The 15338-nt window shown below is 44.9% G+C and overlaps 1 protein-coding gene across 2 annotated transcripts in view; it reads left to right on the top strand.

Moving 5' to 3' along the window:
• Positions 1-15338, top strand: part of LOC122401453 (A disintegrin and metalloproteinase with thrombospondin motifs 10-like) — a 52031-nt gene that overhangs the window by 32789 nt on the left and 3904 nt on the right. For both annotated transcript variants that reach the window (XM_043403582.1, XM_043403583.1), the window contains exons 4-11: positions 9597-9882; positions 12618-12937; positions 13142-13416; positions 13655-13801; positions 13869-14019; positions 14080-14169; positions 14729-15044; positions 15187-15314. In XM_043403582.1, the coding sequence (XP_043259517.1) occupies positions 9597-9882; positions 12618-12937; positions 13142-13416; positions 13655-13801; positions 13869-14019; positions 14080-14169; positions 14729-15044; positions 15187-15314 (1713 nt within the window). The remainder of the gene's footprint in view (positions 1-9596; positions 9883-12617; positions 12938-13141; positions 13417-13654; positions 13802-13868; positions 14020-14079; positions 14170-14728; positions 15045-15186; positions 15315-15338) is intronic.

The raw sequence follows: 15338 nt of genomic DNA, 5'->3' as shown, positions 1-15338 counted from the left end.
AGCCCTTCGTATCTATTTCGCCCGAGCTAAACGGACGATGGGTGGCCCCCGATACGTGTACTCTCGGCGTTTAGGCTTTTAATCGATCGGATTACTCTCTCATCGATCGCGCATGGCTCTCCATACGTTCGAGTTTGAGCGATCGCTGTCGATCAAAGTCGAATTTCAAACGTTTACGATGACTCGCGAGTGGTTTGACCGGGTGAAATTCCCGCGATTCGACGAAAAATATCGATCGAGTAAGATCGTTGGTCAGAATGCCGGTCTGGATAGAAACGCGACAGGGATCCGAAAAATGTGGAAGGCCTCGTACGCAACGTCGGGATAATAAGCGACCAATGCGCCGTTGCGGACCGTGTTTATGGGCGTCGCAATCATCGAGCAACGGTAGCCTTTTTTGCAAAGCGGCAGCTCCTCGAATAGCCACTAAGAACGTGCACGTACGTAGCTACGTGGTAGCGATCATTATGCGCCACCCACACGGGAGGTTCGTGGCGACTATTCTAATGATGGCATAAATCACGTTTCACCGCAGGAAGCATTTATCATCATCGAGATCCTTGCTCCCTTCCTCTCGTTCTTCTCCTCTTTCATCTTCGATTCTCCCTCGCTTCCGCTCTCCTTCGATCTATTTGACCTACCTTCGTGCAAGTCCACTCCCTTGCATCGAGTGCTAGGCGTCCGCCCCGAAACCACCCCCAACGAATACGATCTCTTATACCTTCTATCAACACTTCGCGAGATTGCACCAACGAATCACCAGAAAAGATCAAATCGGTGACTTCACTCGACTCGTGTTGTTTGTTTTACTTAAATTAGATTCGTCCCTTTCTATTCCGAGAGGCTATCGTTTACCTCGATTTAATTTCAACGCTATCGAATGACAAGACCCTTTTCTCTTAAACGACTCCTGTCCACGTATTGGGTAGAGATCAGCCCAATGGCCACGGACCCAACATCGATCGCTCTTAATCGACTGTTATACGTCTTTTTCAATGTCACCGTGATTGATCGACGACGTAATTAATTACACTAATGGCTCGATAATTCTCGACCATCAGCCAGCCTCGTCGTTACTCCGAAAAATCGTGTCCACGATGGATTTCTCCCTCGTGCGTTACAACCAGCCTGTTTGTTCGTTAAATTGAACTTTTTCAGGCTATCTTTCGGATCTTTCCCTTTGCGTTTCACTCTATTTTACTTGCTCTTGCAGCAGAAGCACGTGGGTTCGATGGATGCAAAGTAACGTACGAAAAGATTGCGTTGCATAGAAAGGTGCGTGCGTTACGCTATTATTTTAAGCGCTCGACGATTCATAAGCTCGCATCTGGAATTATCAATGATCCAAGTCCGGGTGCGATTAGTTGCTACGTAACGCAGAAATGCACTTGATCGAGGATCGAGGATCGTGCGTGCATCGCGAGAGCAAGGCATTCCTTGATCTCGTTACTCTTGCACTGTCCGCCTTGGAACAGATTCCACGAACACTCGCGATCAAGGTGTTACGTTCCACGGCGCTGAATGGACCGATTACTGTCGCGGTTGAAATAAAAGCGATCGTTATTCACCAGTCGCGATCTCGTTGTTGTTTGTATCTGTTTTACTTGACAGGAAACGCGTGTAGTTAAAGAACTTGGGATTTATACTCTACAGAATATCTATATACCAATGGATTCTTCTTAAATAATATATATAACTTTTCGTAGCATTTATTCAATTTTGTTGTCCCCAGGGGTAGTATTGGGTTGGCAAGAAAGTGATTTCGGTTTATTCATTCATTTATTAACGGGTATTAAACCCTTTAGTACAAAGATGTAATATGCAAGGAACTACAGATGTGGATTTACATAGTCAAACATTATCGCTTAGTGAATGTAACAAAATAAATTAATTTACAACTTACTGGTTTGCACCAGTAGATAGCGTTATGTTTGTTTCGTTATTCTTTTGTCAATGTTAGAATTTTTTTCTTTTGAGATTTGGTAGTCGATACCTTTAGGGTGCTATAGAAACAAATTCCGTGTGATTTTGTTCACAACTGTCAGTTTACGGTCAGTTTTAACATGGAGTGCAAAAATAAGCATTTTCGACACATTTTACTTTTTTATTTTCATAAAGGCAAGAAAGAAGTTTATGGTGTTGATTACTTAATAGAACCCACGTGTCAGAATTGGTTTAAAAAATTTCGTTCTGGAGATTTCTCACTGAAAGATGACCAACGTTATGGTCGACCTTCTGAAGTTGATGAAGACAAAATGAAAACCGTAATTGAATCGAATCGTCATATAACTGTGCGAGAGATTGCAAAACAATTAAATGTATCACACACAACAATTGAAAATCATATAAGACGTCTTGGACTTGTTAAGAAGCTCGATATTTGGGTTCCGCACGAATTGAAAGAAATTCACCTAACACAACGAATCAATATTTGTGAATCGCATTTTAAACGTAATGCAATCGACCCTTTTTTGAAACGAATTATCACTGGCGATGAAAAATGGATCGTCTACAATAACGTTAATCGTAAAAGATCATGGTCCAAGCATGATAAACCAGCACAAACCATATCAAAAGCTGAGTTGCATCAAAAAAAGATCATGCTGTCAATTTGGTGGGATTACAAAGGTGTTGTGTATTTTGAGCTGCTTCCAAACAACCGAACGATCAACTCAGATGTTTCCTGCCAACAACTTGTGAAATTGGAGGAAGCAATCAAAGAGAAAAGGCCAGAATTGGCAAATCGCTAAGGAATCGTGTTCCACCACGACAATGCGAGGCCTCACACATCTTTAGCAACACGTACGAAATTATTGTAGCTTGGTTGGGAAGTGATGTCGCATCCCCCATACAGCTACGACCTTGCACCATCGAATTATCATTCATTTCGAAGTTTACAAAGCTCCTTAAATGGTAAAAATTTCAGTAATAACGATCACCTCAAATCGTACTTGAGTTTTTTGCTGTTAAGGACCAGAAATTCAATGAACGCGGGATCACGAAGTTACCAGAAAGATGGCAAAAGGTCATCGAACAGAATGGAAGATATTTGACTGATTAAAGTTCATTTTTTGTATAGAAAAAATTGAGTTTTATTTCACACTAAAAACCCGAAATTACTTTCTTGCCAACCCAACAGTACTAAATTGACTAACAAATGTTAAGGGTAGGTTTAGATTATTCAAACGATTGCTTATCAACTATGAAAAGTTATCGTAGAACGTTTATGATAAAATATTGTAAAATATCGATCACGACTCGAAATGTTTACCAGGCTCGAAACGTCAAGTTTGCGTTCGAGGAACGTTCAACGACTTAATTGAAATCGGTATCGAAAAAGTAATCTCAGTCGTCCAGGCACGTCGATCCATAATGATTAACGAGCATGATCGCGCATCGACGAATCCAGGTGCAATAATTAAATTCCGAGAATGCGGGCAATTAATGAGCATCGATCGTTCGCGAGGAAAAGGGTCTTTCAGAGTCGGTATCGTAGACGTAGCCTCGGTCTTCACGCATTATTGTGGCGTCGTGACAAGTGTACACACCCATGCTTGCGGTTAATGCGTCTTATCTACGGTAAGAGGATCGACAGAGTGGTCGATCGCGACGTGTAACGTCATTGTCGATCCTTCGCGCGATTAGTCGGCGAGAGTTGTGGCGCGAACGATATCGCGCAATTGACATTTAAAATAATTTATCGGCTCGTTAATAAATTCTGCCGAGGCAAAAGGGCATAATCTCGGTACCTGGCTCCGATATATGTATACGTTTCGCAGCCATTATGCTTCTGCCGCGCGATGATCTTAAGCCGGTTGCACGCGGTTGCCTCGACTCGATCAAAAAGAACATTTGCACCATCATATTCTTATATTCTACCAAGCTAGGAGATTAAATACAGGATAATTCAACTATTGCACAATAGTAATAATTGGTAAACAGAAATTCCTACGTATAATCAATCAAGAATTTAAGACGAAGAGCAAATTTAAGGAAACGTAACTTTAGACACTTTAGACCAGAAGTGGAGTATGATTAATAGATATTTAAGCGTATTTGCGCTTCTGTCTTTGACAGTTTTAAATTAATTTGGAAAAGTTGATCGAATTAAGTGTTCTAAAATCAGATTATGAGACAAGTAACTCGAATCGAGAATAGACTCGATTCAAATTGTGACATCCTTTCCACCGGGGCAGAGATATTATTACAGGTATGATTTAAAGATGAAGACGCGAATCTCAGAATAGAATATAGGTTGTTCAGAACCGATACAAACATGTAATACAAATCCCGTATGGGAATCGCCTGTCTCGATTTGTTAAGAACAAGCTGATTCTTGAAAAATCCACAAGAGAATTATTATAATTCCGCGGAACAGTGTTAGTAGAGAGATCTTAATTCTCGTAATCTTTACTGGACGTCAAGTTTGACTAATCCGCGTAGGAGCCTCTGCTCTGCCCCAAGACAGATTGCGTAGAAGCATGATTTCTGTTACGTGCTCGACCATAGCTTAGAACTGAGAAGGAATTCGGCTAATCCGCGTAGGAGCCTCGATACGACCTTTGTAGCTGAGCGTGATTGGTATTCGACACCTCGAAGGCGCAAGTGGGATCTATATGCATTTATATAGGCCCCGTTGCCGATTGGCGCACGAAAAATCTGACAGAGCATTCAAAAAAATTAAAAAAAAACAATCGTCAATGCGGTTATGTCCAGCAGTATCGATATCAAGATTAAAGTTTTTTCTATCGCGACAAATGAGTCACAAAGAAGAAATAGAAACGAAGGATCGAGCGATCGAACGCAGATGTAATCGTCGGCTTAGTCTATCGACGATAGGCGTATACGGTGACCTCGTGCAATTATGAAAATACGTCCACAAAACAAAGGAGCGAAACGAAGAATTGCAAAGGCGACAAATCGCGACTATTGTCGTCGCGGCGCAACGTAATACTTTACAGACCGTCGGGCAATCAAATTCAATCAGCTTTGACGTTCGTTAGTAACTGTTCGTACCAATGACAAATCGACCAGGCCATACCTGCGCGACCGATGAAAGTTAACGGAGAAACTCACGCATGAATCTGTTGCGATCACTGATCGGAAGGAGATCACGAACCGTGCACATTCGTTGAATGTTTAACCAGCAATTACTACGCGTTATTCCACAATTTTATTTACTTTTTAAGGCGTTGAAGGAGCAGTCTGCTTCGACCAATCTCTCAACGAATGATTCATTACGACCTCTAAGCCGGTTGACAAAGCGACTAAATTATCCGAGCAGGATCTAACCTTTCGAAATCCTGATCGAGAGGTAATGGAGATGTTTTCCTTCTCCGACCACCGTTCCAGTCTATTTTTAATCGTGGTCTTATAAAGTTTGAATATGCATGACGGGAGCGAAATTTACACCCCCGTTAGCTTTATCGATGAAAAACATTTCAACTTTCTGCCATTCTTGAATGGTTACAATTTTCTCAGGACAAATTATCGTTGGGTAAAAATTCGAGTAAGCAGGAGGATATCATTCTTATATTCAGTGAAAGCAAAAGCTTGCTCGCGCTTGCCAGTTATTCGCATTATTCGTGGGATGAGCAAACCGTTTCGACAACAATGCCCAAACGGTAACTAGTAACGTTAAACCGTCAGCGATTATCTACGAGCTTTCCTTCGTTATCAATAATCGCAGGTGTTATACACGGATCAGGATCGACAAAAGCGCCGTGGCGATTTACGTTCAGCGCGTAAATACGGCGCTGCGAAAAAGCAAAAGCACAGCGTTGAACCGCTAAACATGGGCGTCGACGTGCGACAGTATTGCGACCGCCCATCGATACACCTAGTTGGCCGTACAATAATAATTTATATATGCGAACGAGCTGCTAGGTTGCGCGGTAAGGTTGCCTTAACGATTGCAACGTATTGCCGGCCGAGAATAATGACTGCTCGATCGCCATTAACTATCCACAATCGAGCCCGTTCCACGTCCGATCGCCGCGCTGGTTTCGCGCATTATGCTAATCCCACCTACCGCGCTTGCTCCCTAGATCGTGCCGTGCCTGCCCGCTTTTGTACCGCTGACGCGCCACGAGTTCGGGTTTCTTTCAACATCGATCGCTAATTAACCAAGCGACTTGCGCGGAAACGCGATCGTAGATCTTAAATCAGTAATAGAGATTGAAATGCGCGTTAGGTTCGAAAGAAAAGGACAAGCTTCTATCGGACGTCCTCGCCGATAGGAGATCCATCGTTTACAATTAGCGGAGCGTCGTCGAGTCGGATCCCTGCGGAGAATCGCGTCGAGATCGGGGAGGATCCGTGGCTGATCTCGATTCTCGCGTGTTCGTAGCAATTAGAGTAAGGCGCGACAGATACGAAGAGGTTACGTCGCGAAACGAGCCGAGAGGCAGGCGCAGAACGTAACGCATAGCCGGCTATAAATAATCGGCCGACGGTCGGGATTAATCGGATCCTAGGAAGGAACGACTAAAGAAGCGCCGCGCCGGTTCCGTATACACACTCGTTCTGGAACCGTGCCGCGAAACGCGCGGGGGCCCAATTAAACGAACAAAGACGTCCAAATGGAAAGCCGACCGACGGCTAGACACCGTCATAGAAATATATTTACTTGTGATTGGGAGCATTCAGTCCCCGCGGCGAGTCCGCGCACGGCACGCATGCACAAGACACCCGAGTAACGAACGACCTGCAGATCGCTGAATCGATAATGTCCTCATCCATTTCCATTCAACGGGTTAGAGTAACACCTAGCCAGAACGAAATTACTTCATTTACGCGGGTTCCGCTCGAACGTCCGGAGCGATCGTTATTCACCGATAGCCCGAAATGATCTACGGCCGGTCCCGGGGCTCGTCTTTATCGTCTTCGCGCGCCGCGGAGACTCATTGAAATCGTATCGTTCGACTCGATCGGCTAAACCGCAAGATGCAAACGAAGATACGATCGCCGCCGGTGACGCAAACTCGCGCCAACTTTAAACGAACGGACTGTCTTTTAGCCACGACGAATCCCAGCAAAGTAAACAGGGACTAAAGTAATGGAAAGATCACTTAAACTTTGGAACATGTAAATCGGTGAATCTATGACGCTATTTTAAAAATACTGATACATAACAATAGAACTTAATTAACGACTTGCAAGATGGATCAAAGGAGCAATCGATTTTACGGATAAGATGGAAACACGCTACAGATATGCCCGCGATAAATCTGGCTTAGTTCGGCGAGGCGATCGGAAAAAATAAGAACAAAGTAAACACATATAATACTTTTACTAGTTAACCGGTTCCGCTTATAAATTGCCGCTAGTGTAGTGAATTTATGCGGCAAGCAATTTATGTAGATTCAACTAGTTAGCATCGAACGCAAAAATACCGAGTTTACAATAAATTTAACGCTTAATGAACTTTTAAACGTGTCGACGTTCCGTTCCATCCGCCCCCTGCCTCGAACCACGTTCTTTGGAGGCTTGAAACGCGATTTTCCATCGAAACGTTTGAAATAGAAATATCGATGCGTTCGTATTTGAAGCCCGACGGTGTTCAAAGTCTTATTGCGCGTGGGTTATCGTTATGTTGAAACCGAACCGTCTTGCAGGGAACGAACATCGCGCCGGTCGAGAAGAAACGAGAAAAATCGGCATCGATCGTTAACCGAGCCGACGACAATGTTCGCGGCATCGTTGAAGCCGCACGGTGGTAACAAATCACTCCTTATATGTATAGGCGACGGAGTTTCTGTGCGCGTAAAATGAAAAGAAACGAGGCAAAAAAGGAAGTCAGACCGTCGCGGAATAGAGAGAAGACGATGAAGATGAAGACGAAGGGAAAAGAAGAGAGGAGAGGCGACTGGCGGGAGGAGAAGAAGAAGGACCGAGGCTCCGTGAGACCCCGTGCGGCGCTGAATCACGCTCGGACCTTTTTCACTTTGAGGTCCTTCGACGGCGCCCCTCTTCGAGCTCACCTTTGCGAGGCTGGCGCCGTGATTTTTCACGGTCGTCGTCAGGGAATAGTCGAAACGGCGCGGAGGTCTCGCGCGACTTGTATTTCAGGCCCTCCGTCTCGACGACGCCGCCATTCCTCTCAAACCGATTATTCCCAGCTATTTTTGCACGGCGTTCATTGTTTCCTCGAGCCTCCGCGTAATACGAGAATTCGTATCTGGGATATCGACGACAGGATAAATTATATTTCTGCAAAAACTGGTATCCGATCGAGGCGACCAGCTACGGACAATGTCTTGTAGCTTAGAGATAAATAAGCAATGGCGATCGAAGAAAGGGCGGACGTAGAATTAGAATTACATCGAAATCGAACGATGGGTGTTCCAGCGATCGATTGCTACTCGACGGAAACCGGTGAACGCTATCGATGATCGGGAATGATTAATGACATCGGTGTACCTGTGAACGCAGCAATCTCTACCAGCATCGAAACCAATTTACATTGTACCGTTTCTTGTTTCGAAGGTGTTACATACGCGCCAAGCCTACCACGGAGTCTCTTGAAACGTACGCCGACGATTAACGACCGGTTAAAGTTCATCCGTCGCTCTTATCTCGCGTAAACGTTTTTTTTTTCGATAACTCCAGCGTGATGGCTTTTCTAAATGAAAATTCGCGTTAGTTATGGGATGATCTGGTGGTACAGTGAAAACTCGATAAATGTCCTCAAGAGCTGTTCCGTAAATGATACATTTTTATCCCCACCACTAGGGGGATCCCCCTTGAACCAGTGAGGCGAAGTGTAACCGGAGACGTAGCGGCTTTCTTTAAAAATTTTTATTGCCTTCATCATCTTCGTTTAAATGCCCCTGTAAGTGTGACCACACTACTGTGCAAGAAGAAAGTTTTTTATTTTTTATTTTTTTTTAATAAAAATTTTACTATCATGTGGGGAGATTTTTCTAAATCGGTCAATATTTGTTAGCATAATATTGAATTAAATATTGTACTTGAGAGTCTTTCTCTCTTTGTTTATCCTTCTTGCGATGTCCTTTTCTATCTTCGGAAACATCAAAGAACGTCGGGTTGAAGTGCTGGGTACATTTATCGAATAGAAGGTAGCTATTTTCAAACGGAACGCTTCCGTTACCCTGTAAGTGATCAGAAACTGCAACACTTATGAGATAGGAGGTTTCGTTAGCTACAATTGTTCGATAAATGTACTACTATCCACTGACCTTGCGAAGATACCAGTACGTACATGTTTTGGAATTATTATTAAATACCTTTCCCTAACTCCACTGAGACATTTCACTCGAAATTGAACACGTTTTGGTACGCAATTTCAGATTTTGTGCAAACTGAAATATTTTCAGAAATGTAATGTGTAACGGATATTTAAACTGAGGCGATAAATCTGGTTCTCAGTCCCTCTCTCTTCTTTAGCTACCGACTCTTTCTATGTTCGAGGCATCGGCAAACTACAATCAAATTCGAAAAACGATTCTCCTATTCCATAAGTGTTCCTGACCGGACCCGGAGTAGTGACATTTATCGAGTTTTCACTGCAGTTGGCGAGGCAAAAGCTGAACAAAGAGACCCGGAGTAACGCGATAGCGGGTTTCGTGTTTCAGGCGGGCATGCTGCGTGGCGAGCACGAGGAGTTCTGGTTGGAACCAGTCGCCCTGTCCCCGGAAGAAGAACGAGTCGGCCTGGAGGAAAGGCTGAAAGACGCCGGCGCCGAGGAGCGGTCTCCGGGAGGCCGAGAACGGAAACTTCACTCGCTGGTCGGTAGGCCGCATCTCGTGTTCCGTAGATCCGCCGAGCAGCCGCAGCTCGAAATCGGCGCCGCCGCGACCGGCCGCACCAGACGCCGACGAAAAAAGAAGAGAAAACTCGAGAGAAACTGTGGCACTCGCGGTGAGAATCTTACCGACACCATTCTCCTCCTCTTCTCGTTCCTCCGTCTCGATCCCCCGTTTACCACCGTCAAACCTGACCATTACCCGCCTCTGCCCAACCTTCTTCTTTTCTTCTTCCACAGCCAGCCAACCGTACGTCGCTCTCCTATCCAATACACGAATAACTCTGCCACTTTTTCTTAGGTCTACGAATTTTATATCGATGAAAACTATGGTGGAAAAGTAGATACAATAGATTGCTCCTCGAGCCTACCAAGTTAGGGATTACCGGGGCAAAATCGGGACGCTAAGGATAAAGTTACATAACTTCGATATTATTAATTAGAATATAATTGTTTAAATACCCGGTTTTGTTCGTGTTTCCCCTATACAAGGTGTTCGGCCATCCCTGGGAAAAATTTTAATGGGAGATTCTAGAAGCCAAAATAAGATGAAAATCAAGGATGCTATTTTCCGGCCACGCAGTATATTTTTGGTAAAGAATTTTTTTCTTGAAAGTGCGAAGGATTTCGTAGGTGTATGTATTCACCAAAAATGATTGCAATTGACCCCTGCAGCCGAAAATAATTTTTTTTATAACGATTTGAAATTTTTTAATAACTTTTTAACGAAGCCTCGATCAACAAATTGATATTCTTGATTTTCGTCTTATTTTGTAGAATCTCCCATTAAAATTTTTTCCAGGGATGGCCGAACACCCGTCATACCTTGCAACTCTGATGGATGGGAAAATTTTCAATTATCGTCTTCGTGTCTCTCTTACTTCCGATTCCACGAGCTGCAAACGGCGTGGGCGTGTCGATGCCAAACGTTATCTTCTTATCGGATGTAAATTGCACCGGGACACGACAAATGTTACCGTTCGAGAACTCTTCTCTCAATAATTGCAGGGACCGCGTAATTAAAGGCGACTTGGGGCACGGTGACGCACGGTCCCTAATTAAGCGATACCATTTTTTCTCGTTCTCGTATCGATGCGATTACTTACGATCGCAATGAATTTTAGTTATTCTAATTGTACGGCTTAATAACGTCGCCGGTAAGATATTGTAATAGTAAACGCGTTATTTCTCAATGGACGGTCATGAATTTTAAATCGATCGTATAAATACGTTCCGTTCGCTACTATTAAGCGAGTGGAACTGCCTTTCCAACCAGACATTTTTGCCAGACCGATTTGTAAAACTTCGTATTACGAACAAATTAGACCGACTATAGTGTTTCTCTATTAGCAAACTACCAGCAGAATTAATTCACGATCGTAAATCAATTTTGACAAATACTACGGCCACGCCTTGTTTCCTGTCGTTTATGTTCCTCGAACGTCGCTGTTCGAACACTTCCGCTAATTAGGCCGATGCGAAGCGCAACGACACACGCTCGATACGCTAAATCGTTTAATTGCTAAATGCAATATTATCGTTCCTCGATCAATATCGGCACGTAACGATAAAGTTTCATTGTTTCAATGTTACGTACGATACATAAAAGATACTCGAAGGTATCCATCTCGTATAATTGAATATCTTTTTATAACCCACTTAAACGAGATAATATGGCATAAAAACAGTTTCATAAGATATAAAAGGAATGTTCTTGGAATGACTCGTGTTGTACCCATCGCTAGTTGTAATTAATAGCGAAGAAAGGAAGGATGAACGGCACCCACAGCGAGAACGAATCGACACCTTCTTTTTCTTTTCCAGTCTTCGACGGTGTTTCTGGTCCGGCTCCCAAGTTCTCGTTCCTCATCCAGCAGCGCGTATTACAACTATTTATGCCGTCTACGCGTATAATGTAATCGGAGCTACAGAGAACGTGGGCGTTCCAGCGACATCTTCTGCTCGTTCTTTTACCGGCGCGAACATCTTTGACCAGGCTTACCTGACAAAAATCGAAATTCGATATTTACGAGCTTGTCCAACGGTTGCTCCCGGTACAACGCGCACGATAACATCTCGCCAATCATCTATTCTCGTTTCACCACTAATTACCTCCGAGATGAACGCGTTAATACACTGCTCGATCTATTTATCCTATCACCCACAAATGCCGCTTAACATCCACGTTTCTCGCATCTTCAAGATCGACAAATCGATCCGTGGGCGTATCTCGTTAATTTTTACCGCAGATAATTGTCGATTAATTGCAAAAATGATCCTAGTCTCTGAAGTTTTCCAAGAACACGATTTAATTCGAAAACCACCGTGGCACGATTTCCGAATCGAACCTATTAAACGTGTTACGACCCCGCGTTTCGGCCGGATTAAACGCGAGAAGATCAATATATGTAGAAGTAAGATCACCGCGGTCGATAGGTGGCGGCGTCGAACGAACCGACCAACACGGAATAATCCAATTCGCCTCAAACCTGTAATTAGCTACAACGAATATCCGTTTCGGCAACGCGGCCGATCTATCGGGATAGGCTCGAATGAAATCTTAATTGCACGCCTGCGATCAACCAATCTGCATAAATTAAGGGATCGAGCGTACGCGTCTTACGTGTCTACCGCGTGTACATCTTTTTCGTGATTGTGACCGCACGTGCGCCTCACAATTTCTAGATACGCTACCTCTAATTTCGACCTATCGATCACCGAGATGTTATATAGAATTTATGCGGAGAATTCAAAGCTTCGAAAAGCTTATAAGAGATTTCGTTTCCCCGCATTTGGCGGAGCTCGGAGGCCCAGGCGATCTCGTGTTAATCAGCCCGATAACGTTGCACAGAGCCGAGGAGATTGACGGAAACGCGGCTCGAATGGCAGACGCAGCCGGGTCTCGTTCAAGTTCAAGGACGCGGCAGAAGGAAACACCATCCGACGAAACGATGGCAGCGTTCCAAGAGATCGATCAGCCGACCGCGTCACGTCGAGGCCCTCGTCGTCGCTGACACGACGATGATGGCTTTTCATCAGGACGGCGACGTCGAGACGTATCTGCTGACCATCATGAACATGGTGTCGTCGCTCTATCTGGACCCCACCATCGGGAATTTCATCAACGTCGTCGTGGTCAGAATTATTCTCGTCGAGGAGGACGAGGCGGAAGTACGTGCGAATTCGAGCGATTTTTATTCCCTTCGGCGATCCGAACGCGCGTAAAATTCTTGTAAAATCGTACCGCGCGAACGATGAAATTTTTCTTCCGACGAAACTATCACGTTTCACGAGACCCGTACGTTTACTATAAAACTTACCCGCGACGGGGAATGGTAGAAATCTAAAATTTTGATTTATCGACGTTTCTATCAGCAAGGGCTTGACATCACGGTGAACGCGGAGCGAACGCTGTACAATTTCTGCAAATGGCAACAGAAACTGAACCCGGCGGACGACTCGCATCCGAATCACCACGACGTGGCGATTTTGGTGACAAGGGAGGACATCTGCTCGAGGGCGAACACGCCGTGCGGCACGCTGGGAGTGGCCCACGTAGCCGGAATGTGCCAACCGGACCGCAGTTGCAGCGTCAACGAGGACAACGGAATCACCCTGGCGCACACGATCACGCACGAATTGGGACACAAGTGAGCGAAATCCGTCGTCGTGGCCTCGAAAGACACAATATTACACGATATCACGCGCGCCGTTGGCTTAAAAATAATCGCTGGGACATGGAAAACAATTATTTCCCTCCCTCGAACGATCCCTGTTTCGAACGATACGAATATTGGCGCGCGTCGCGTAATTTTAACTTTAAATCGCCTCTTTCGTCGGCCATAAGATTATTCTGTTATCAGTGGACGTTTTCGATTGAAATTCCAGCTTCGGGATGTACCACGATACGAAGAAAATCGGATGCAGCAAACGCGACGGTGACACGCTGCACGTTATGACGCCAACGATCGAGATGGACACCATTGGCGTAGCCTGGTCGAGATGCTCCAAAAGAGACATCACGAATTTTCTAGAGTAAGAACACCCCCGACGAGAAAGAATCGATTCGATTCACCGTGAACGACTCGTGTTTCTATTTCAGTCAAGGAAAAGGCGAGTGTTTGGAGGACGAACCGGCGGACAACGATTACGCGTATCCGGATTTACCACCGGGCGCGATGTATAATGCAGAGCATCAGTGCAGACTTCAATTCGGCGTTAGAGAGGCCTCTGTTTGCTCCCCCTTGCAGGAGGTAACGAAAAGAAGACAATCAATTATCACGGTAATTAAAACTCGGTGATCTCGTTCACAGATCTGCTCGAAATTATGGTGCATCGTTGACGATGCTTGCACTACTATACTTCATCCGGCTGCTCCGGGGACCCACTGTGGAAAACACATGGTATAGATCACTAACTATCTTTTTAATTCGATACATAGCTACGTTGCAATGGAAATAACGGATCACGCGTTTGTACTATATAATCACAGCGTTCACTTTTCGAAATTCTTTATTTCTGAACGTCGTTCTCGAGCAACGGTTTCGAGAGAACTCTCATCTTTTTTTTTACATTTTCTTTACGCGGCTGTCGCCGTTTTCTTTGGCCAACCCCCTACAAGGTGGGGTTAACCAATTACCGACTTAGAATTTCCCAAGGTCCTAGGTCGCCAGCGTGACCAGTCGATGGTCGCTGGTCCTTGCATCGAAGACCCTTGGGGAAACTCAGGGTTTCTGACACTAGCGATTCACCATCGAGGCCGTTAACAAATTCTTACTACGGACATGCTTTTAAAAATTCTAATTACAGAAATGGCTTTCTCAAAGACAGTTTCGCTGTCGTCCATGTCATAAACCGTGCTAGCTGTTTGCACGTCCAATGCCTTTTTATACTTGTTTGGCTAGCCGCTAGACTAATTACGAATCGAAGGCTAGTTCATCGAGAACCATAATTCTGTCGTAGTGGTGCCAAAACCAAGAGTGCGTGCCGATCGTGGACAGACCGCGTCAGATCGACGGCGGATGGGGCGAATGGGGCAGTTGGAGCGAGTGCTCGAGAAGCTGCGGCGCGGGTGTCTCGATCGTCGAACGGAAGTGCGATCACCCGGAACCGGCGCACGATGGTAAGTTCTGCATAGGCGAGAGGCGACGATACAAAATTTGCAACACGCAGCCTTGCCCGGAAGGCGCCGCCAGCTTCAGAGCCGTTCAGTGCAGCGACTACGACGGCAAAGAGTACAAGGGAAAGAACTACACCTGGTTACCGTATTTCGATCAAAGTAAGATATCTTTTCACCGCGACGCTCGATCAAACGATATTTTTCCCCCAATTATTATGCCCTACGTGGTGTCTTTCTCTCGAGCGACGATTCAATGATGTTCGATCTCTAGAATAATAATCGATATCGTCATTAATTGAAGCGGAACCTTGCGAATTGTATTGCACCGATACAGAGGAAAGCGTAATCGTTCCGTGGGGCGAGGCCGCTCTGGATGGTACACCCTGTAACGTTGGTACCAGGGACATGTGCATCTCGGGAATCTGTCGAGTTAGTCTGTTCTTGTTAATAACA

The sequence above is a fragment of the Colletes gigas genome, unplaced genomic scaffold (genome assembly GCF_013123115.1).
Source record: "Colletes gigas isolate AHSC1104 unplaced genomic scaffold, ASM1312311v1 Colletes_gigas_Sc00025, whole genome shotgun sequence".
Lineage (NCBI taxonomy): Eukaryota > Metazoa > Arthropoda > Insecta > Hymenoptera > Colletidae > Colletes > Colletes gigas.
The sequence above is the reverse complement of the archived record's forward strand: the minus strand, read 5'-3'. Positions and strand labels throughout refer to the sequence as shown.